This window comes from Phycodurus eques, chromosome 6 (genome assembly GCF_024500275.1).
Source record: "Phycodurus eques isolate BA_2022a chromosome 6, UOR_Pequ_1.1, whole genome shotgun sequence".
NCBI lineage: Eukaryota > Metazoa > Chordata > Actinopteri > Syngnathiformes > Syngnathidae > Phycodurus > Phycodurus eques.
Window position 1 is genome coordinate 22869093 of NC_084530.1, and position 22893 is coordinate 22891985.

Sequence of the window (22893 nt, forward strand, 5' to 3'; positions counted from 1 at the left end):
ATTTAATCCACTGATACCTTTGCGTACCACTAGAGGGAACCGCGTATCACACCTTGAGAACCACTGCAGTACAGTATCGACTTGAAATTTTAAATGTACTCTTATATACTAGCAGTTTTACGCGATGTTTTTTGGATGTGCCATTGTGCATATTTTAAACATAGCTTGTGTCCTTTTCCTGAAATTAAAAACACACGCATAATATACCCTCATAAAAAAAATAAAGACAAGAATACATAGTACTGAAACATTTATTTGAATCCTCCAGTAGAGTCTTGATATTCATGGAATAAAACTGCTTTTCTGGGAGTTTGACCGAGTCAAAGACAATAAGAGGAAAAACAAAAACATAAAAGAGGAGGCAACGTGTGAAAGTGCGGACAAAAATACAAAAAGAATGTAAGGAGTATAACAGTATCAAAGCAAGTAAGAACAGAGTATTTTATTTTAGAAAATTATATAGGTGGGCACTTTTGTGAAATGAATTAAAATCAAGCATTTTCACGTAACAGTCACTTAAAACATCAGTCCACGGTTGTATCTTTACTTTTGCGGAATACATGCCGGCCCATGGCAATGCGACGTGTAGCACTACACAAACCAAACTACGCGTGGCCAAACCGGACAACACTGCACCATAATCTAAAGATGAATATATGTATAAACACTATTTGAACCAAAGTTCATGAGGGAAAACACGAGCATAATACATGATGAGAAACATTTATCCAAACATTTATCTTTTCGTGCAATTACCCGCCACCCCAATCCTAAATTTCTCTAATATTCTCCCAAGGAGATGCTGAAATTTCACACAGATCATCCTCAGTGTCTTTCTTACATGTCAGGAGTAAATTCTAAGCCAAGGTCTTTGCAGCGTGACGGCCTACTGCAATTCCAGTGACCTGGAATGTTGCAAAAAAAATTATAGTAACAACACGTGCGGCGCGTACGGAGACACAGTTCCACCAAGCGGGACGGTTCGGTTCAGACGGTTCGGAACAGTAAACTCTGATCTGGTCTTTTGTGTCGAAAGCAATTGTCGCTGACCATGTTTTCTACGTCACTTCAGACCGCTACCAACGCCTACGTGAGGGAATTGCGACATCAACAACTCAGTTTAAGGTGACATATTATGGAAACATTGACTTTTTAATAGCCATCTGAAGTGCCTGCTGACCCATCTAATGTGAAATTAAACAACCAAGTAAATCTATTGTTAGCTGCACAATTCCCAAAATGTGTCTGTGAACGAGACTTTCTGAATTTCTTCCCTTAGTGATGTTGTAATACAACTAATTTACATAACGCCTCCACACAACGTTTCTCCACCCATTACATGACAGCTCAGCTGGGTGAAAATCCGCTAATTTCCGAGATGGATTAGACAGAAACAATACAAAGTCAAAGCCAAAAGCTACGCGTAGCTGCAGTGTTAGCACACACTAGCATTAGCGAACAGCATTTATCAGCCTAAGTGGCACGTAGTGTTTGCTGCATGTGCAGATCCGCTGGCTACACCAATTGACTGGTATAATTTGGCGGCTCGGTGATGAAGTCTGGCTTTCTCTTCTCGCTTTACTCTTCAGACTCAGGCCCCTTTGTGAACAAGAAGAAGCCCGCTCATCTAGTCGCAATCCCCTAGAGCGGGGTGGGTGAACAGTGACTCGTTTGGTCTGAAGCCGAACTAACCCCCCAAAATGTTGTAATTTCAAGTTGACTATCACAAGTCCATGTTAATGTTGCTGTAATTCTTTATCCTTCGCTATATCTACCAAAAACTGCTGCAAACGATTTTAGTAAGTGATTGTTAATCTGTTGATTATTTTCGCGATGAATCAGATAAAAAAAATCCATCCCTTCATTAAAAAAACAAAACAAAACTGGATATTTCAAATTGACAGTGCAGAAAATGCACAAACAGATGATTTAGTTACTGCTTTGGTCCGTAAAATGCCAGAAAATGGGCAAAAAAGTTTATCATTGTTTTCCAACATAAAAGCAGATGATTGCAAATGTCTTGCTTTTCTTTTTTTTTTTGTTTAGAAAAAGATAGTCTGCTTTTATAGAGGACTACAGAAATCTGAGAATAATTACTTTTGAGAGGCTGAAATTCCTAGTATTTGGACAATTTTGTTTAAATTGTCTCTAAAAGATGAATCGATAATCAAAATAGTTGATCAATTTGATAATGAATTAGTTATTGATTAATCAATGAATTGTTCCTTAAATAAAGAAAATGCGTAATATGTCTCCTTTAAATTGTCAGCTGTGACTTAGTCACGTAGGTGATTAACGCAAGAACAACAAAGGCCACACAAATAACAGCAGTCTCGGGGAATCCAGCATTTCATGTTTTTTCTTCATAGCGCGAAGGTGTCTTGCCACGCTGTCACAACTGGCAAATGGCAAAACCGAGCTGAACAAGGCCGTTTGGTGGTAACCAGTTTTAAAACCTGGATGTCTCACAGAATATAGTATGTGGATGCATGCATGCGAGCAACGGCGGAACTACAGGAACATTTTTTCAAAAAGGAGACGAGTTTGGGGAGGACGCCTACGCTCACCAAGAGTATGACGGTTGGATTATTAGCGTTGGTCACAAAGATCAAGTTTCTTCCAGTTGGATCATGCGCTGTTGCTCGCTCCTCTCCCAGTCTGCGAATGTGCCCACTTCAGACGTCCTTCAAGTAGAAAGCCTATGGAAACAATCTATCCTACCTTGACAGATTCCAGATCAGTCGATTGTGCTTCAATCAGACAGTTAATCTAATCGAGGCAATAAGGTATCAACTGTGCTGGGAGCTGCTCTCCTTGTTATTTAGGCAAAAAAAACAAAAAAAAACGCTGGGCTGACCATGAGGGAGGTCTAGGACACAGACGATATGGGGTTGTGGGGGGAACCCATCTGCGTTAGAACCTTGTCCAACCACTGCAGGGGGCCGTGGAGGTGAATCTCGATCCAGCAGGGGGTGCTGGTCACATCCTGGCGGTGGTACTCGGCTCCCCAGCCCTGAAACATATTGGAATCCTTTTTATTGACTGACTTCATAACAAAATGGACGACTTCTTGTTTGTTTTAAGGCATGAGTTTGAAACATTTTTATATGCATCTCATTGTGATAGACATGCCTACCAAATGTCATGTGTATTTGTTTAACTGATGTCCAGGTACGGTCCTGGTATTTTCTTAATTCCCATGGGTGTGCTTGTGAGTCAATTTGGCGGGCAGGTCACGCAGAATACGTAAATGTTCAACGGGATACATAGGCCAACAAAATTCTGTGAAATTTCGTGTCCAGAGTCTGAGGAGATATGGAGGTCGTTTGAGAAGTGCTGTAAATATCAATGAAATGGTTTAAAGTGATCCATTATGGCGAAAATGAATGACCAAATGAATCTTGCTCGGAATGTTCTGAACTCCCGTTTCAACACTAATCTTGTATTGAGTACAATAATGCTGCCCTGAAGTGTTGCAGAATGGTCATGTCGTTTTTCTTTAGATCGCAAACCACTCAACAATGAACCAACAGTGCCTCTTCAGGTTACAGTGTAGTGGTGCACTCTATTTGAAAATGAGGATAGAATAGAAAGCCTTTATTGTCATTGCCTGGGCAGATACAATTAAATTTGGGTACGACTCTAGGTTTGGGTTTCAAGAATGGAAAAACGAATAATAATAGAATAGGAAAATAATTGAAAAGCTACACTAAATTAATCTATATCCTAAATCATGCGCTGCAGTGACCCAAATTGCACCAAGACATGGTGCAAATTCACCACTGCCATAAACAGTACCCACCTTGACAAAGCTCATGCGTATGGTGCACATCTTGGTGAGCTCGTAGACAGCCTCGAAGCCGTGGTTGACGGACTGGGCGAGAAGCTCGGCGAACTCCTGGTTGTTGAAGATCTTCAGGCTGCAGCCGCTGGGGATCTTGCACACGGTGGTGGGGTGAAAGCCGTGGTGGTAGTTGCAGTTGCGACTCTGGACGAAGATGCTGCTGTCGCTTAGACACTCGGCGTACACCTCACCGCCGACGTAGTACAAGTGGACGCCTGAGAGGTGCGCAGAAATCAGAGATTACATTACGATATATTAACATTCAGTGTGTTTACTTCCTCGCTAAAGCTTTTTTCCTTCAGTTGTCAATAACAAATCGATTTTGTCTCACTGCAGCCATTTGATTGACTTTTGCGCACTGCACCTTTGCCGATGTGCCGCCGGGTGTTCTCGATGGTGGAGTTGCGGTTGACATTGGAGAGAAGGCCAAGGCAGAAGCGGTTGCGGTTGTTGGAGGGATCCGTGAAGCCGTCGACGAGCACGCTGGTGGACGACGCCTGGAATGCCTCGCCCACGCGGTTGTTGAGCTCGTAGTAGACAATGGAGCACCAGTGCTTGGGCTCCTCGTATGCTACGGGCTGCACATCTGCTGTGGGGGACACATTTAAAGGTCATGAGCAGCGCGCATGCACACTCTCAAAACAAAAAATACTATCCTTTCTCAAAGATACTGCTTAACACTTGGCTTTAGAGGCTTTCGGACATCCTTAAAGAACAGCGAAAGGTCCAGTTAGTGTTTCTACTGTATCTCTAACTTCTCAACCTAGCTGAAACCATAACACACATTTTGCCCAAACTGTAATGACCAGGCGCATGCAGACATTTTTGGGGCCAGGTACACAAGCCATAAAAAGAGCACCCGTCGCCAAAATTATTCAACAATTATGAATAAAAACATTTAAGTTGTGTTTATTTCTGTTAAGACAAGCAAGATAGTCAATAATACAAACTATTAATAAAAGGAGTTGAAGTTAAGCTACAATGGATACAAAAAGTAAAATGGCAGGTTTTTGGAAGTAGAAGGAGAGGGCCTGGGTGCAAAGGCAGGAGCAGGTGTAGAATTCTTTCAAGGTCTTAAATAAATGCCCGTCAGATTTAAAAAATTGATGACAGAGAGGGTCATTTTTATTTTTTTGGTTAAGTATTGATGAATGAAGAAAAAATGTTTTTCCATCCAGGGCAAAAGGCCAGATGCCTGAGTACCACGTCATAGCTATGTGTGCACATGCCCATTAACGACTGTAAATTCACAAAGGTAAGAGCTCAATGGTCACTTTGGCTTAGCTCCAGAGGTCCTGAGGGGTGATGGATTAAAATCCAGGATATTGTGAATAACACCAATGTTGTCGTAAATGCAGCCTGCTACTTATCCTACCATGTCACCAGTACAGTTTAAAAGCTTTCAAATGCGGTGAATCTTGGTTCTTGAATTGACCGCTACTGAATGGCCTTCCTAATGGCAGCAGGTTTTATACGTGACTGAGACAAGCTCTAATTACTGCCCCACATATCAAAGCTAATAAGTGACTCTTTATTGTTAAAACCTCATTAACCAAACCGAGGTGACATCATAACTTTTATGAGCTTCATAAAACTGCTGGAAAGCCTGCACCGCAAACACAATCTCATTGCCTAGCCCCAGCCCATGCATGTTTTTATCTATTTTGAGAGCACACTTATATAGAACTCAATTTCCAAGAGGTTTTTGCACTAGCAGAATGAGTAGAGCAGGTGTACACAACACTATAAGTGTATAATATTGCAATTACCAGCCCGGTTGTTACTCTCAATAGGTAAAGGCGGAGCCATGAGGTTGGTCTCCATCGGCAGGGGGCAGTCTTGAGTGATCTGCTCCTCCGGGGGCATGTAGGCAGGAGGGGGCGTCTCTGTGTTATCCCCCGAAGAAAAAAATACATTAGATGTCATGTGGAAGAAGAGGCGGAAAAGTGGCTGCAAAAGACTCACCCGGCATCTGGAATGGGCTGCCAGGCTCGGAGCTGGATGGCGAATGCGGGAAAGTGGCGTTGCTCCCGCCCCCTGGTGAGTTCGGGAAGCTGTTTCCAGGTGAATGAGGGAATGGCACAGGGTTGGCCTGAGTGAAGGACTCAGGGAAGGTGGCGTTCTGCGGCATGTGCGGCTCGTTCTGCTGCAGTGGGTTGCGGAAGCGAGGCAGCATCGTGTGCTTGGCGTTGAACTCGCTGTTGCGCGGTACCAACACGGGGGGCAGCACTGTACACAAAGGTGTCAACGCGGTTGAAACATAAAGTGATTCACTACGACCTCTTCAAAACCGTTTTTGGTCAAGGACTACAGTGGTGGAACGAATTACGAGTTGTTCAGATATGAGCTGTCGCTTGGCCGCTTAATTTCCCCATTTACTTGCGAGCAATGACTTGAGTTACGAGTGCGCTTCAGGGGCACCACTCCTGTGAAGTCAAAATAAAGTCGAACCTCTTAGTGGAACCTCTGTTACTAGCAAATCAGTTTGCTAAGACTTTTTTTCAGAAAAACATTGCATGGTTTCACAAACTGTTTCCTGACATCCATGTGGAAAATTCGTTGGTGCTTTCTTTCACACCGCAGAAACTCATTCGCTCCACGCGCAACATATTTCAGATTGTTGTTTTTTTTTTTAAATGTAAATTAGCCCTAGAAATGGAAAAGTGCAAGTGATTGTCACATAAAACGCTTAAGTTTTTGCAAAATGGATGGATGGATGGATAAAGACAGACAGCAAGTACTGTGGACAGCAGGGACAGAGAGTGGAGCGTGAGCTACAAGGGGAGAGAGTGCACACACTCGGCCACAGCAATTTAAAGGCACAACACACTAATGTACGACAGTGTGTGTGTGTGTGTGTGTGTGTGTGTGTGTGTGTGTTTTATATTCTACTATACAGTGTGATTTTTCATTATAAAAAACATATAACAACAAAATTTAGTTTTTGAGGGTGCTGGAAGAGATTAACGACATTTCCAATTATTTCAATGGGGAAATTTTATTTGTTTTTATATATGTTTTTCATATGAGCGTGGTCACGAGCATGGTCACAGACAGACTTAAACTCCTAAATCAAGACACCACTGTAATCTGAATTCTGTTGACGTATCAAGCCAGGGAATGAAGAGTGCACATAGTCATGGCCAAGGTCGTATCCTTAGGTAATTTCAATACAATCACCTTGACAGATAGGGGGAGTATTATGTCCAACACTGATGCAATACAGTGAAATTACAGCAAGACTGCACGTTCTTTTGAAGTTCTTTGTTCGCTTTCTAAGTAACATCCGCAGTTACACAGAGAACAACACTCATCGGCCACAACGAGGTAACCGGCACAATCTATCCATCCATCCATTTTCATTTTGCATTTGTACTCATTGGGGTTGCGGGTGCGTTGAAGCCGATCCCAAGTGACTTTGGGCTAGAGACAAGGTGCACCCCGTTGTGGTACCCACTCAATCGCAGGGCACTGTCAATTAGAATTACCCGAAACAAATCGCCTCTTTGGAGGCTTTAACCAGTCAAATTTCAATTCACCTGTAATGCATGTTTAATAAATGTGGGATGAAATCAGAGTTCCCATAAACTCCACACAGGAAAGGAACTGAGATTGGAACCCCAAACCTCATAACTGTGAGGAAAAGGTGCTAATCACTCACACCTTGCTGCCCCTGCAAAATCGAATGAGATACAACAGAAGAGTGGTATCAAAGGTGTACAGTTGACATTGTCAATTGCCCTGGCATCCCACCACTGTTATGGCTCTGATGCTGCTAACAAAGGCAAAACAAATTGCAGTGCCAACTTTGTCCACGGCGGCACGGTGACCGAAAGGTTAGAGCGTCTGCCTGGTGACCGACTGGTTAGAGCGTCTGCCTCACAGTTCTGAGGAGTGGGGTTCAATCCCCGGCCCCGCCTGTGTGGAGTTTGCATGTTCTCCCGGTGCCTGCGTGGGTTTTCTCCGGGCACTCTGGTTTCCTCCCACATCCCAAAAACATGCTTGGTAGGTTAATTGAAGACTCTAAATTGCCCGTAGGTGTGAATGTGAGTACGAATGGTTGTTTGTTTCTATGTGCTCTGCGATTGGCTGGCGACCAGTTCAGGGTGTACCCCGCCTCCTGCCCGATGATAGCTGGGATAGGCTCCGGCACGCCCGCGACCCTTGTGAGGATAAGCGGCTCAGAAAATGGATGGATGAACTTTGTCCACCCATTCATTTTCATTGATGTTTTTTCCAGAACGTTGACATGGATGAAAAACAGAAAAATGTTTTGCACTGGTGCGGCATACTTTTTTTCTTGGGTGCACCAGCATACAAGTTAGGTGCACCCCAATTTTTGATCGCATTGCATTACTCTGTCCTTGCTGACAGGCGAAGAGCTTGCTTACGAGACGGCGGAATGGACATGGAAGTACACAAATGTAAGTAAGCATGATTATTGGTATTCATACTAATGACAGTCATGTTTTTATCATTGTAAATGTAAGCCATGTTTTGAATTGTTGTTTAAACGGCTCGTTATGCCGATCTCGCGTATTCTCGCGATGACAAATTCCCAGCCAACACACTTCACTACAATGTACTGCATTGTATGAACGATTAGAAAGAATTATTAAACAGCCACGCTACATAGCTAATGTAGCGTGGCTAATGTCGCTTCTGAGTATACCATAGCCTCATCACTCATGTAATGCAGTATTTCATCGGCGTGAAGCAGTTAGCAGTGATTCCCCGTGAATATCCTCCTCTGACATCGGGTTTACTAAACACACGAGTTCAATGTAATAAATAAGCGGACGCCTTTTCTTTTCAAAGAAACACAAGACAACCATCTTCTACAACTGTACACAACACTCCATAGTGACAAGCCCAGTGCCAAAATGACAACCGTCAAAAAATGGAATTATAAAGTTCCTTTTAGAGCTTTTACAGCTTTACAGTTAAAATTAGATACTGTATTTAAATGTGTTGTTTATCTTTTTAATGTTATTTCTATTTCATATGTATTTATGATCATGTTTGACACTTATATACATATTTTAAAATTTCCAATGTAAATAATCACACTGCTACCATATCATATCAAAATTGTTCAAATGCCAATAACTATATGTTCTGTAAATAAGTGTCTCTTTGATAATTGCATCCTTCTGTTTTAGCTCAATGCTGCAAATTGTGAGATGCCTAATAAAACTCACTGTTCAAATGATAATGTTATTTTGTATTCTATTCTGTCTAAGATATTTTCTTTTGTGTGTGTGTGTGTGTTTACAAATGTTTGGTTCTGTGTTTTGTGATGGTTATCTGTGTTATTTATTGGCTGATGTTAGGCTTGGGTGCACCAGTGCAACCTCTTCATCACCCCCCCCCCCCCCCCCCACCCCCCACCCCCGCCGCTCACCATTGAAAAATTAGGTCAAGTGCGCAAATTGGTCGCACTCTAGAGCCCTGCGCATTGTAAAATCTTATCTGCTTAGTGAGAATCTGTACAACTTTTGAAGCGTCTGCCTCCTCTAGCTCTATTTGGCCTAGATTTTCACAGGGAGAGGACATTCTGAGGCATGCCGTTCTTGAGGAATTCGTCACCAGAGAGGGGAAAGGCGTGAGAGGCCCATTCAATACAGTACACACAAACCAGTACACACAAACAGCGATATCCCCTCTCGCCACTTGTGGCTTTACATAGTAGATGGCTGAAAAATAAAGCCTGTTGCTATAACAGACATGTTCTGCATGGTGTACTTTTTACTCAAAGGCTTCAGATGGAGCGGGATGACAGCTGAGGCGGAATAGCGCAGGGAGATTGACTGGAATGTAGGTGTGTGTAGGCATGTGTTATGTGTGTGTGGGGGGGTGCGTGGACAGACAGGTGCTCTGGGGTTGAACATCTCCAGCCTTCTGCTGCTAAAACAAAAAGTGTGCAAGGCAGGCAGCAACTCTTTCCTCCTATTGTATTGGGATGGTGGCGGGCTTCCTGTTACAGCCATGCTCCAAAAAAAGAAGAAAAAACAAGGGCCCTTATTTTTATGTTTAAGAATCAAACAGTGTTCGATTTGTCTCGCAGATTTGGTCAATTATCTAAATAAAAAAAGCTGTTCATGTTAGTAGTGTGTGGTTTTGCCCGCAAAAGTATTGAAAACTATATACACTGATGCTATTAATGAATGAAGTTGTGGATTTATTCGAAAAAGAATAAGACTATCCATACTGTTACTTGTATATCCACATGACTCGACGTTCTTCATCTCTAAATGTTTTGTCTCGACCTACTGTATGTACTCCTCCTGCATAATGCTCATCGTGTTCAGACTGAGACACCACATAACTGAAATGCCTTGTGTTACAAATTATATGCAGTATAAGTGAAATGTGTAACGAGATACATAAAGATGAAGGCACAATTGGATATTAAAATGTCAGTAATGACAAGTTGTTACACTAAAAAGTGTGATACAGTGGAACCTTGGGTTACGAACTTAATGCGTTCCATGACTCTATCTGTAACCCGAAACGTTTTTTTTTAATACCGAGATAATGTTTCCCTTTGAAATGAAAAGAAATGCAATTAATCCTTACCAGCCCGAAAATTAAGTTACACTTCACTTTTTTTAAATCAGTGTGGTTAAAAATAAATACAGTGCAATATAGAAAAACTAAGTGAAAACACACTATTATAAAGAAATAAAACACTAAATAAACATGATGTTTACTGCAGCTCCTCCATTGAAGAAGAGTCTTTTTCCATAATAACGCGGGGAAAATTCTGATTCAGGTGTTTTTTCTTGTCTGTTTCTTTTTTAATTAGTTGGTTGATTTTGGCACAACAAACCGATTCAGGGAAACTTGCCTTTTTCTGTTAAAAAAAATATTTCCGAAAGTGGGACGTCACTTTTGTCATTTAAAAGAAATTGCTCTGTTTGCCAATTTGCTGCCTTTTTCTTACTTTGGTAATTTTTTGATTGCCTCGCTCACACTATCACCAGCTGGCGACTTTACATTTTTTGTCAATCTAATAATGAGCAAAAGAAAACAACCTCAACAAAGATTCAGTAACCTTACTTGCATTGCGTGCCGCAGAGTCAATGATGGTTACAAATTGCGAGAAAAGCACACAGATCTTTCCACTTATCTATGTGAAGTGCTTTCTAACACTATCCTTAGCAGAACGTCCACAGGCGGAACTTCCACCCCGTGAACACATGCGTGGACAGCTATTTTGACGTGATTACGCCGACAATAACCATTTGTTATCTTAATTAAAAATAATCTACAATTCAATAAATAACATACATACCATAGATAGTATTCTTTGGACGAAAATAAAATGACTGTCAGACTTCTTTTACAGCGTCAACCACAAACACGGCCACTATTAGATTTGTAATTGGATGATCGAGGATGTGGAGGCGGAACGTCCGCCTAGAGACAACATGCGTGGACAGCGATTTTGACATGATTAAGGTGACATTAACCGCTCGGTCTTAATTAAAGAGAATCTACTATTCAATAAATAATATACATACAGTAAATAAATATTTTTTGACAAAAAAAATATTTTCAGACTACGTCAATCACAAATGCTGCAGCTATTAGATTTGTGATTGGATGATCTAGGATGCAGAGGTGGAACGTCCGCCTACATGCACAACAGCTTTTCAGCCTTGTGCTGCAAAACAGACAACTAGTTATCAGCTTACAGTAATGTGTTATGCACAAAGTCAATGAATCATTACGCATCGTAAGAAGAAGCACAAGATAGATTGTTTCATTCGTCCACTCAAAGATCATTTGAAAACCAAAAACAGTAAGTAAATAGCGGTTAATTTTTCGAAGAAAATTTTGGACGGAACCCGAATTGTTACCGAAACATTCAAAACCCAAATTGTTTGTAACCCATGGTTCCACTGCATTTCTGTAATAGTTATGCTAGACTCAAGAAAATTTGCATTTTTGTTGTTGTTGTTGACCAATATTTGATTAAATAAAACATTTTCATCACAATTGCAAGAGGTAATATCAATCAGTAAACGGCATCAGTGAGTATTCAAATGTAAGTGCTTGTTCTTGAACTCGGTCTGGAAAAGTGGTAATGGTGCATCCCTAATTTTGATCTTCTGTGACTGGTATGGTTCATTTCAGTCCATCTGTTTGTGAGGTTAACTGATGTCACAGAATGGATTGTTGTCGACACCTTTGTACAGTAATTTTGCTGACCTATTGTATGGTGCCCATTTCAGACGCCCACTAAAATTACTGAATAACGTTCCATGCCTAATAAATAAATCCCACTTGACTGACATTGTGCATTGGAGTCCATCTGTTTGTGCTGTTTGACAAAGTGACGTGAGTGAAAATGTATACTGCTGTTAGCTCCTAGCGCCGATTGGTTAGCCACTATGTATCCCACTTGTACAAAAAAGGTCGAGATTTTTATGTCTCGCAAATTTTGAAAAATTTTGCTTTGAACGTCAATCGAATCAGAGATTAAATGGACTCTGGTCCACCTATGAGGTACCACTGTACTGTAGTTTTACTGGGTTGACGTATGGTGACTGTTTTAGACACCCACCAAAGACCGTACTGACCTGGGCTGTCCACACGTTTGTAGTGGTAAGGGTTGATGCACACATCCTTCTGCTTGGAGCCGAAGGGATACTCGCAACACTCCAGCGCCTTGAGCTCGTGGTGGGACTGTAGGTCGGGCCAGCGCCACACGCGACAATAGATGACGTGAGGCAGCCCTTTCCTGTGGGACACCTGCAGCCGGCCGTCCAGGGAGCGGGGGATGGTGACGCAGCTGCTGGGCTGACCGGGGCAGCTGAGCGCCCGCTCCAGCTCCTCCATGGCGCCCTTCTTCTTCTTCAGCTTCTTCACCAGGGCGTCCACCGCCTTCTCGGCCCACTTCTCCTCCTCGTCGCCCTGCTTCCAGCCCAGCAGGCGCTTGACGGCCGGGCTGGTGAAGGAGAAGAGCGAGGTGACGTTCATGATGGACGGAGCAGGCCAGACGCCCGCCTTCTCCGTTGGGGCGAAAGAAGGTTGGAGCGGCAGGGGTAGGTCCAGCTTCAGGAGGGAATCACTGGTGCGTGTCAGGAGATAGTCCTCAGATTTTCTGAAAGGAAAAGTTGGAGAAGTTGATCAGCATCTTTTAGTCAATCGCGAGATCACAGTAGACGGGGAAACAGAACAACCAAAGAGGCTGATGATGTCACCAGATCATTGGTTGATTTAGCTACCTAACTAAGCCACCCCCATCTTAAATCATTCTGCAAAAAACAGAAAGTAGCCATCAAACTAACAAGCAAATAGACAAACAAAAATAAATTCACCAGCGAAAGGGGGTGCACAGAGGAGAGCTTTTAACTCATTCACTGCCATTGACAGCTGTTGAATTCAAATATCCATGTTAACATCGAGGACTGGAAGTGAATGAGTTAAAAGATGGTGTGAAGCTCTATCTTTTTTTTTTTTACATTTTCTGCGACTTCAACTGTGTTCATAAATGTACAGAGAGTGACTCACGGCTCAGAGTGCGTCACTGACAGCAAAGCCTGCAGTATATTGTATTTCCCACAGGCAGGAACAAATAGATCATTAAGAATGGCGTTAGTTATTCTTGGTCCACTCAGATTAGGGGATTACATTTCGATTGCTATCTTTGTCAGACAGGACACATGGAGACAATATCGTAATGACAACCAGGGGGTTAAATATGGCGAGAGCAGGTGCTTTTTATGGGTTGTGTTGGTCACTTGCTAAAAAACAACCATCCTGACAAGAAAAGAGCTATATTTAGCCAGGCCTCCAAAATTACTGTACAGTGTTTTATCTAACAGAGTGATGCTGTACAAAATTGCAAGGAGAATGTGTATCAGTAGCCTTGGCAGATGGTGAACATGGCAACAAAATAAAATAAAAGCCGGAGAAATGCTTACAGGCAGTGTGTGACAACAGTATCACCTCCACTGCGAACATCTGACATGTTCTAATCTGCCACAGTGGAGCAACAGGAAACAGACGGCGTAGTTGTGTCTTTGTGTCTGTCATCACCATCAAAACAACAGCATCGTTTCCTTCTGCTGAGTAGTGCAGAATTTTCCACAGGTGCAGGATGATGTGTGGGAGGAGGGGAATGTCCCCCCCTTCCCCAAACGGACCACTGCCTCCCTAGACCAGAAACATGCTTGTACGTCAAATTTTTGTGATACTGCCTCATAACGTCAAAATCAAACAGAGCTGTCCAGTTGCGATCGATTCAATGCCCTGAGAATGAAATGACATGGATGAAGGAGAATATTTACACGCATGCCTCATAACGTTTATCTATTACAGTAAAAAGGACTTCTATAACGAGGAGACCTGGATAAGATTAAAGATGATTTTAATTTCTTGCAAAAAGGAACAACAACTGTACATCAAAAGCAGCATACGCCGTGGTTATTGAAAGAATAGAAAATGTATATGATTGGTCAGCCCCCAAGTGGGTCTGTAACTTTTACAAATTATTGACCGAGTCAAGTTTATTTGTGGCGGCACGGTGGACGAGTAGTTAGCAAATCTGCCTCACAGTTCTGAGGAGCAGGGGTTCAAATCCGGCCTCGCCTGTTTGGAGTTTGCATGTTCTCCCCGTGCCTGCGTGGGTTTTTCCCGGGTACTCCGGTTTCCTCCTACATCCCAAAAACCTGCGTGGTAGGTTAATTGAAGACTCTAAATTGCTCGTAGGTGTGAATGTGAGAGTGAATGGTTGTTTGTTTTATATGTGCCTGCGATTAGCTGGCGACCAATTCAGAGTGTACCCCGCCTCTCGCCCAAGATCGCTGGGATAGGCTCTAGCACGCCCGCGACCCGGGTGAGGATAAGCGGTACGGAAAATGAATGAATGACTGAAAGTATATTTGTACAGCCCTTAATAACAAAAGCCTCTAAAAGGGCTTAACAGGCCCACAGTTGACAAAAATCAGCGATGTCCCCTGATCGAAACCAATTTAAAGTTTTGAAAATAACTTTCTAACCACAGTCAGTATCTTTGGTTTTGGTTAGCCTTTACTCAACACCACCGCAGATTTTGATGAACACTGCTGAGCAGCGCCGTCCATGTCCGTACCTTTTTAATCAAAGACAGTGTACTTAAATTTACGATTAATTTTTTTTAGCTAATTGAATTACTGATGAAACATGATTTTGTGGAAATGTGTTATATACAGTAAGAGCAATGAGTTACAGTATAATACCAACTTCAATGATACAATAATTAGTAACTCGAAAAAATATGCCGTTTTGGAGATGTGAGCATTCCTTACAACAGGAACAATTTGTAGATCACGCCCAATTAGCTTCACTAAACAAGGATTAAGCGCTGAATACCATTGTCTTCCCTCCCAACCCAGGAAGATGCTCCCATCTGATTTTGTCATCCTCTGACTGAAACAGGAAATATCCCCCCCAAACACAAACCTACTCACTCAGTAGTCGCTCACTCATTAGCCAATATGAAGCAAGTCAGAAAGTGTTATGTAAGATTGTACAGAAACCAATCTATGATGTATACATTTCCCATCACTATCCAGGCCGATTATTCTTAGTATGCAGTTGGGGGGGACTACGGGACTGTGGATTTTTCTGTTGTCTCTTAAACTATTTCTTTTGCATGTGACTTATGTTCAGTCATGAGAAATATTCCCAAATAGAATTAATTCATAATAGAGTAAAATTCTTCCCAACCTTTTAAATAACAATTTGAATGCAGTACATGTAATGTTTCAGTGATTCAAGTGACAATTTATTTCTCCCACGTGGCCCACTTCAGATATGCATCACAACAACCCAAGTAGAAAATCCCGCATGGAGGCTTCAGATCTGAATCATATCTTGATCACATTATTAAAAATAAGATAGGAATGGTAAGAGGATAGATCAGATCAGTCGTTTCAAGTCAGAAATGCGTTGAAAGATGGTATATACAGTAAATGCCCGTGTTAAATGAAAATGACAAAGAATGCGCAGTTAGACTGTTAAATCGTGAAACCGATGTAGACTAATGCCAAAGTTAGCAGACTAATGAACCAATGGTATATACTGTACAGAGGTTAAATTGAACTTTTTTAGATACATTCAAAACATTGAGAAACAAATAAATAAATAAAATCTGACAACGGTTTTGGCAGTTATAAAACTACACACCCATAGCCAATCCCAACAATATTGAAAAGGAATAACCCGGGAGTATTACATTCACCGAACTAGGAATGATAATGATTGCCCCGAATCACAAATAGAGAACTATTTAGTTTGGGGAAAAACAACGACCATTGTCTGGCTACCAGTCCAGAGTAAAAACACTAAAATAGAAGTAATTCCTGTAGTTTTCCAGCATTTTTTTGTAAGATAAAAACACCATTATCACAAATCATTGTCGACCAATCAACGGACTACAAAGAGTCTTAACTGTGCCCTTTTGGTTCTTTATCTCTCTGGCTAATAACCCAGTAGGACGGTGACAATTTTTTTTTATTTTTGTACACTTCATGAACCCGTCTAATGTACTTCAGATGGAAGAGCTCAACAAAGGGCTGCACTGTAACATCTGGAGCACACTTCCGTGTCCTCCATTGTCTTGGTGCTACAGCTGGCAGCCATACTCCAGGGACATTCCCACCCGCCCTCAGGCAGTTCATAACATGTGACTGCAGGCTGACGTTTAGGCCCTGATATGGCTTCACGAGTGTTATCTGAGAGGCATTCAAAATGTAAACACGGCATTTTCCTCCTATTCTATAATTAGATAAGCACGTTTGGTAATTTTGTGCTGAGCATTTGACACAGTCACCAGACACCTGAGGGTGGAGATGATCCAAAATTCAGTTTTTCTACATTTTTCATTCATTTCATTTGGTTAGTGCCTGTGAGCCCTTACGTCCTTTAAAACAATACATATTTAACAGCACAGCATGTCGCCTAACATCATCATTCCAAGATGAGTTCATTCCAAGCAATGACAGACATGGTTAATGTAATACAAACCGATTAGCATATTAATCGCTGTTGGGCAGAAACATGTTCAAATTTGGTCAATTTCATATTTTTTCTCCCCACAAATCTATACTTTCAGTTAGTTGCCACGTTTGTCGGAATTATTGACCAATCTTAAGTTTTGAAAATGGCTTGGTCTCTTTGATGATGCAATGTTAATGGTTCAACAAACATGCCCTGACATTATTACTTCCAAGAGAGATTCAAAGAAATAGTTGTGTCATAGAGAAATGTTTTTAATATTGTATCACATGTAGCTAAATAAGGTTACCAAAATAAACTATCTTCTGAGGACCACATTGATAAAATGCACACAAACATCTCTGTGGATTTTATCAATATGATTACAGTTACGCAATGCTATTTGCAAATACCTCTGAGACACACAAACAACTTTGAACTTTAAAATGAATGTAAGCTTGCCTTTAATTCAACTCAATTGTTGGTAAATAGTAGGGCTTGGACTCGCTGTCTAAATTCCCATTCGCTATTTGCATTGACAATAACAAAGGACGAGGGAATCACAATCAAATCGTTACTCCTTGTACTATTCTTAAATAAAGATGTAATCCTCCAACAATTGCAAAATCCAATTTGATGATTTGAAAACTTTATATCCATCTACAGCCCCCTGGTTACGCCCTGGTCGCAGTTTTTTTGGGGTCACAGATGTTGTCAGAACACCAGAAAAGACTGGCGCGTTTAGCAACCACTTTTCGCTCCGGAAAAAAAGCTGTTGCCAAAACGCTTCTTTTTAGTTTAGAATGGCTTACTTTAACCAAGATCCCACACCGTATCGTGGCCATGGTCTGTTGTGCGCCAGTATCGGTGCCGTACAATGTGCAAAGGCCTTTTCACATTGCACTTGTTCAGTGTGAAAGGCCCCCCACCCCTCCGAGTCAAAGCGCAACAAGGACAGCAACGGAGGCGCGGCCAGCCCAAATTTGGAAGTGGTGACGCAATAGCCTGAAAGTGAAAAGTCTTCTTATATTTTTCTACATGTATTTTATTTGCTTAGTAAGTATGCTAATATCATGTTGGGGTGACTGTTTTAATTATTGACTACGGGGAGTGTTGTGCACAAAATGCGTTAATAAAATGTTGAGCTACTTTCTAGCTTCTTTAGTTGTCAGTACAGATGCTTTAAAACTGGCTATTTAAAAAAAGTTTTAAAATAATTTTGAAAAAACATGCTAATTATCGAGATCGGATGGTATGAAAAAATTAATCGTAATAATTTTTTTTTTTGCCAGATCATTCAGCCCTACAACAAACACAAAACAGGTTTGACAGTAGAAGCTAAAAACAGCCAGATAATGTCATAATACAATAATCAGCAGTTTTACTAAGCAAAATCCAAACTCTAAACCAAATTAAATGAAACATTGACAGCCTGATGTTTCAGCCTCCAAGTTGCTTAAAAGTCCTTTAAAATTGTTTAATGATGAAAAATTAAACAGACGCACACGTGCCAGGGAGTAGGATCCCACGGAGGCTGTAATGCTGTTGGACGAGGACTGTGTGAGGCCAGACCTTATGGATGTTAAATAAAACTATTTGTTCTTATTGCTGTTCTTTAATGTTGATGTGACGACTTCGCTCAGTTTGCGTCCAACATAATACTGTATTATAGAAATATGTGTTAAATTAGGGTTGCACACATATACACATAATGCACATGCCATTATCGCGATGACGATATTTCTTCGATATATTGTGCAGCCCAATGTAAAATGATTTCATATTTTGGCTGGTAAAGAGTAGTCTTGCCCGGTGGATTTTTAAACGACGGGCCAATCTAGCCAGTGAGTCAAAAAGTTAATTTCGGACACTGTATTCAAGTATAAATAAAAATGTGTTTTGCCATAAGCAAACATCCTTGCAAAATAGACAGCTCTCCTTGCTCTAATGTGAAGGTATTACAGTACTTTAATTAATCCATAATTGTTGTTGGTTTTTTCCACATCACTTGAGTGGCGGCAAATTTCTATCCAGCAACACAAAGAAAAATTCGACCAAGGGACAGCTCGTAGTAAGTTTCCTATTAAGAGCTGATATTAATTTATATAAATTCCTCTCTTTTTTCCCTCATTCATTACCATTGAAAGTTTCAAACTTTGAAAAATCCTGGGGTTTTCCAACTTCCACATAAAATGGGTAGCTCTTATGCCAAATGCATATAGGTTCTCTGGTCTAAAAGTAGTTCTCAGTTGTACACCGCTTGAAACCACAAAAATTTGCATAGTCATTAAATCGCTCAGGTTTGCCTACTTGCCTCGTGTGAGTAAATGTTACACAGATGCCGACGGCGGCTTTGGCCTTCTTTATAAAAGCAGGAAACACACCGTAGCATTTACTCAGCAGCCTCATAAAAAAAACACTCTGACATTTGCTACAGCCGTGCGCTTTCCCTCTCTTACTACATTTCGTTAGCGGTAGCTTCGTTATGGCCTAATGGTCTGCGACTGCGGCTGATGGGCACGCAGAGCAACACTGCCAGGCGGCGTGTTTCGACCAGCGTGCGAGCTCTGCGGATCACTTTGCGCCGCTACAGTGTCTGCTAATCAATTTAGGTCCAGCCCTGCGCAGGACGAGGAGGCACTAATGATGCTCTGCAGCCTCCCCCCCGGGAAGGGAGGGGACGGACGGAACATTACAAAGAAGCTACATTATTTATCAGCGGGGTCCTGGACAGGGCATCCATTAGCCCCCCCACCCGACCCCCGCTCAATGGGGTCACTGGCTATAAAGACAGCAGAGCAGGAAGAGAGAGTGATGGTGGCAGAAAGGTTTTAATGCGAAGAGAAAGGGGAGGAAAGTGAAAGTGACAGTAATGATGACACACATCTTAAGACACTCAGTGGGAACACTACAGTATCTGGTCTCTGCAATAAAGACCCTTCAAGCATCAATAAACTGTCACACTGAAATGGATACATATATGCCGTATTATGAAAAATGGCTTAGATAAACAGGGGTGACACAGTAAATTATCCAATTCCCTTAATTGGTCCTAAAATTAGTATATATTTAGTAAAAAATATCTATATGTATATAAATACAAATCATGTATCTTTAAGGCTGCTGCTACATTATCGTCTTAGAGCCGGGTATTCTGCCAATTATCCCATCGATTAATCGAGTCGAAATTGGTGTTTTCATTATAATTCAAACTAATCAAAGAAGAAAGAGACAACATGAGCCGGATTAATTGCACATTGTTTACCCTATGACAAGAAACGAGCCCGGTGGAAGGCAATCACGGACGGAGTCAATCGTGCTGAGCAACCCAAAAGCAGCGATTTGTCCACCATCCAAATATTTGACCCGAAGTATGTGCTCACAAGCTGCAAATATTTTGCGGTGTTCGTGGGACATAGTCCTGCTGCGAATAGTAAAAATCTCCAAGTGACTGAAACCATCCGAAAAGGTTTGTAATTACCTACAGATGCCACAAGATGGCGGAAAAGCACTTTTTTTCTATGGGACAAGTCTACCGCCTGATAAATGAACCTCCTTCCCTCACTTCAACACAGTTCCTTGGCCCCAAGGTTGTGCAATGTGTTTTTTAATATTTTAGACAATCCTTTGGCTTGAACACAAAAACAGCAAACTGTTTTTTCAGCAAATAACGCCAAATAGGTAACGGCCCTTATAAAAAAAAAAAATAATAATATAATAAAATTTTAAAAAGTGAATAGGTGAATTTGGGAATGTCGAAACAATGAATATGCAGGGGTTCACAGTATCTTTGAAAGAATTCTTAAGTTAACGCTTAAAAAAAAGCGCTTCCCAAGGTTATTTGGTATCAGGGTAAATAAAGCAAACCCCAGGAGGGGAAAAAAAACAAAAAGCAAAACATGTTCTGAATAATGGCATTATCGTTTGCTTTGGGGGGTAATTGATTAAAATCAGAAAATTACCTGTTTGATTGATGTTCATATGAAAGAGTTCTGTTAAAACAAAACAAAAAAAATGAAATAGAAATGAGCATCACTGGATACCACTTTTTTTCAGACCGATACCAGTACTAGTGTTCACGCACGTACTCACCGATACTACTACTTTTGAGACATACAATTTCAGTGAACACAATGACAGATAATTGTGAACAAAGACCTGTCCTTCTTTCTGACGCATACAATGATTCACCCATGTGTCAAACTGCTACAGCGTAGCGCCAACTACTGGCGAGGAGGACATAATATCAGATTTTTGTTTTTTTCCCCCCCCTAAGTTTCGTTTGTTGGTATCAGCAGCCTTCACGGGTACCCGATACACCTTGAAATATGGCCTGTATCGGTTCAATATTGTATCTGTACTCGCCCGTCCTTTGTATAAATGTCGCGTCTTCTGTTACAGTTCCGATGCAGCGATTTCGCTTTTATCTGTGCGAAAGCAGGACCGAAACACGATTGGCATTGCCTTTGACGGGGGTCGACCGACGCATCAATGCGACACAACAACGGTGCACTGGTGCCAAATCGAGTCATCCCAACTACGCTCGGCACTCAAAGTGGGGGTTAGCCTCGTTTTTGGAAAGGGGACACCGCAGTTCGGCGTAGGCAGTCGTCTGGCAAATGTTGTGACTGCCACTGACCTATATTTACACTGGCTGAAGTACATGTTTTAAATGGTTTCTTTCGGGTACTCGGAGACAACTGATCGTGTTTTGCAATCACACGGGGATGATCATTCGGTCAACGAAGGTCCTTTGGGTAATCTGATCCGTCACCTTCGATGATGTCAGTGCTCACGCACTAATTCAGTGACACATGACGAACACACACGCACGCACGCACGCGCGCGCACACACACACACACACACACGCACACACACGAGGATGTTTTAAAGAGACACACATTAAAACGAGAGGTTACAATTGCCAAAATTCAAAAGTTAAAACTACAATTAAGTGCAATGCGGGCTGTTTTGGTGCATTTGAAAGTGTCTCGCAGGTATTCAAGTGACTTTACACACACACAGTAAGGAAAACCCCGCGTGAATTCCTAGTATTGATGTTATCGTATCCAAATGCCACTTTAATTTTTATTTAAAACCGGGACAATCGTGGGACGACCCTGGGTGGGTGGGTGGGTGCTTGGGGGAAAAAAGTTTCAAGTGCCGCCGCTGGGAACCGTTAATGCGCTACTGGGGTACAAACGACGAGGTAGAGAGAGGAACTGAAGGCTAAACGTTGGCTTCGGAGCGCGTAACGTGAACACAAAAGCATTTGAAACAAAGTTGTGGTTACCTTATGCGAGTGCGGAGGCGGCGGTCTTGTTGTCCCCCTTCACGTTCCCCGAGCTCCTCGCGGCGGCGTGATGCGGCCTGGCGTCAGCGAGTCGCGGGGGCCTCGTCACCCTCCGCCCCAGCGCCAGTATCACGCCGCGGGGCCGCCTTCGACAATAACAAGGCCTACTTTTTTTTTTTTTTTTTACCCAAACGCGTCTTCTTGGTTTCATTCACATGGCGAACGTTTTTGCAACTTTTTACTGTGGCTCTCTCTTCTGGCCAAGTTTTAAGTGGTTGGCCCAGTTTGGGAGTTTTTTTTTACCCCCTCCCTGTTTAGTGGTTAGTCACCGTTTTAAAAAAATACATTTAAATGTGGGATGCGCTGTCTTGTGCGTGGAGCGCCATTTGGTTGTTGTAGTTGCTTTTTGTTATGTTTTTTCCCCTCTTTCAAGGTGACCCCTAATTAAAGAAAATCACATCCTCCACGAATACGCAAGGTGTCCATGAAGTGCAAAATTAAAATATATACAATAGTTTATTTTAATAGTAAAATAATAATTCATTCTCATGTTTTATCAATATTGTTTCTCATTCATTTCATATAATTAACGTAAAATACATACAAATACATAAATATAAAGAGGTGTATGCTAAATTGTTTATTTATTTTTTTATATAAATTAACAAATTATTGAATGGGATAAATGAAAAACTAAAACACATTTTAAAAATATTTTTAACTAACTCATTTTAGGGAAAGAATGGCTAAATTAATGTAACAAAT

At 41.6% G+C, this 22893-nt stretch overlaps 1 protein-coding gene across 2 annotated transcripts; it reads right to left on the reverse strand.

Annotated features, from left to right (window-relative positions):
* Positions 1-235: 235 nt before the first annotated feature.
* On the reverse strand, positions 236-22239 carry smad1 (SMAD family member 1). Of its 2 annotated transcripts, XM_061679719.1 has the most exons (8): positions 22129-22239; positions 20797-20826; positions 12433-12956; positions 5810-6073; positions 5614-5730; positions 4209-4433; positions 3803-4059; positions 236-3013 (listed from the first exon to the last, which is right to left on the reverse strand). In XM_061679719.1, exons 3-8 carry the CDS (start codon positions 12830-12832, stop codon positions 2870-2872), a joined length of 1407 nt encoding a protein of 468 aa, XP_061535703.1. In that variant the 5' UTR covers positions 12833-12956; positions 20797-20826; positions 22129-22239; the 3' UTR covers positions 236-2869. The 2 variants fall into 2 exon arrangements, with proteins under 2 accessions (XP_061535703.1, XP_061535702.1); XM_061679718.1 differs by lacking the exon at positions 20797-20826 and having other exon boundaries at positions 22129-22238.
* Positions 22240-22893: the final 654 nt, after the last annotated feature.

What these genes read in the sequence shown, in the direction of transcription:
- smad1 (XM_061679719.1), bottom strand. Translation starts at nt 12,832, where the DNA reads ATGAACGTCACCTCGCTCTTCTCCTTCACCAGCCCGGCCGTCAAGCGC. An exon ending in CAAACGTGTGGACAGCCCAG is followed by an intron (nt 6,074 to 12,432) that starts GTCAGTACGGTC and finishes CTTTGTGTACAG; the next exon opens with TGCTGCCCCCCGTGTTGGTA. An exon ending in CCGGCGGCACATCGGCAAAG is followed by an intron (nt 4,060 to 4,208) that starts GTGCAGTGCGCA and finishes CGCACCTCTCAG; the next exon opens with GCGTCCACTTGTACTACGTC.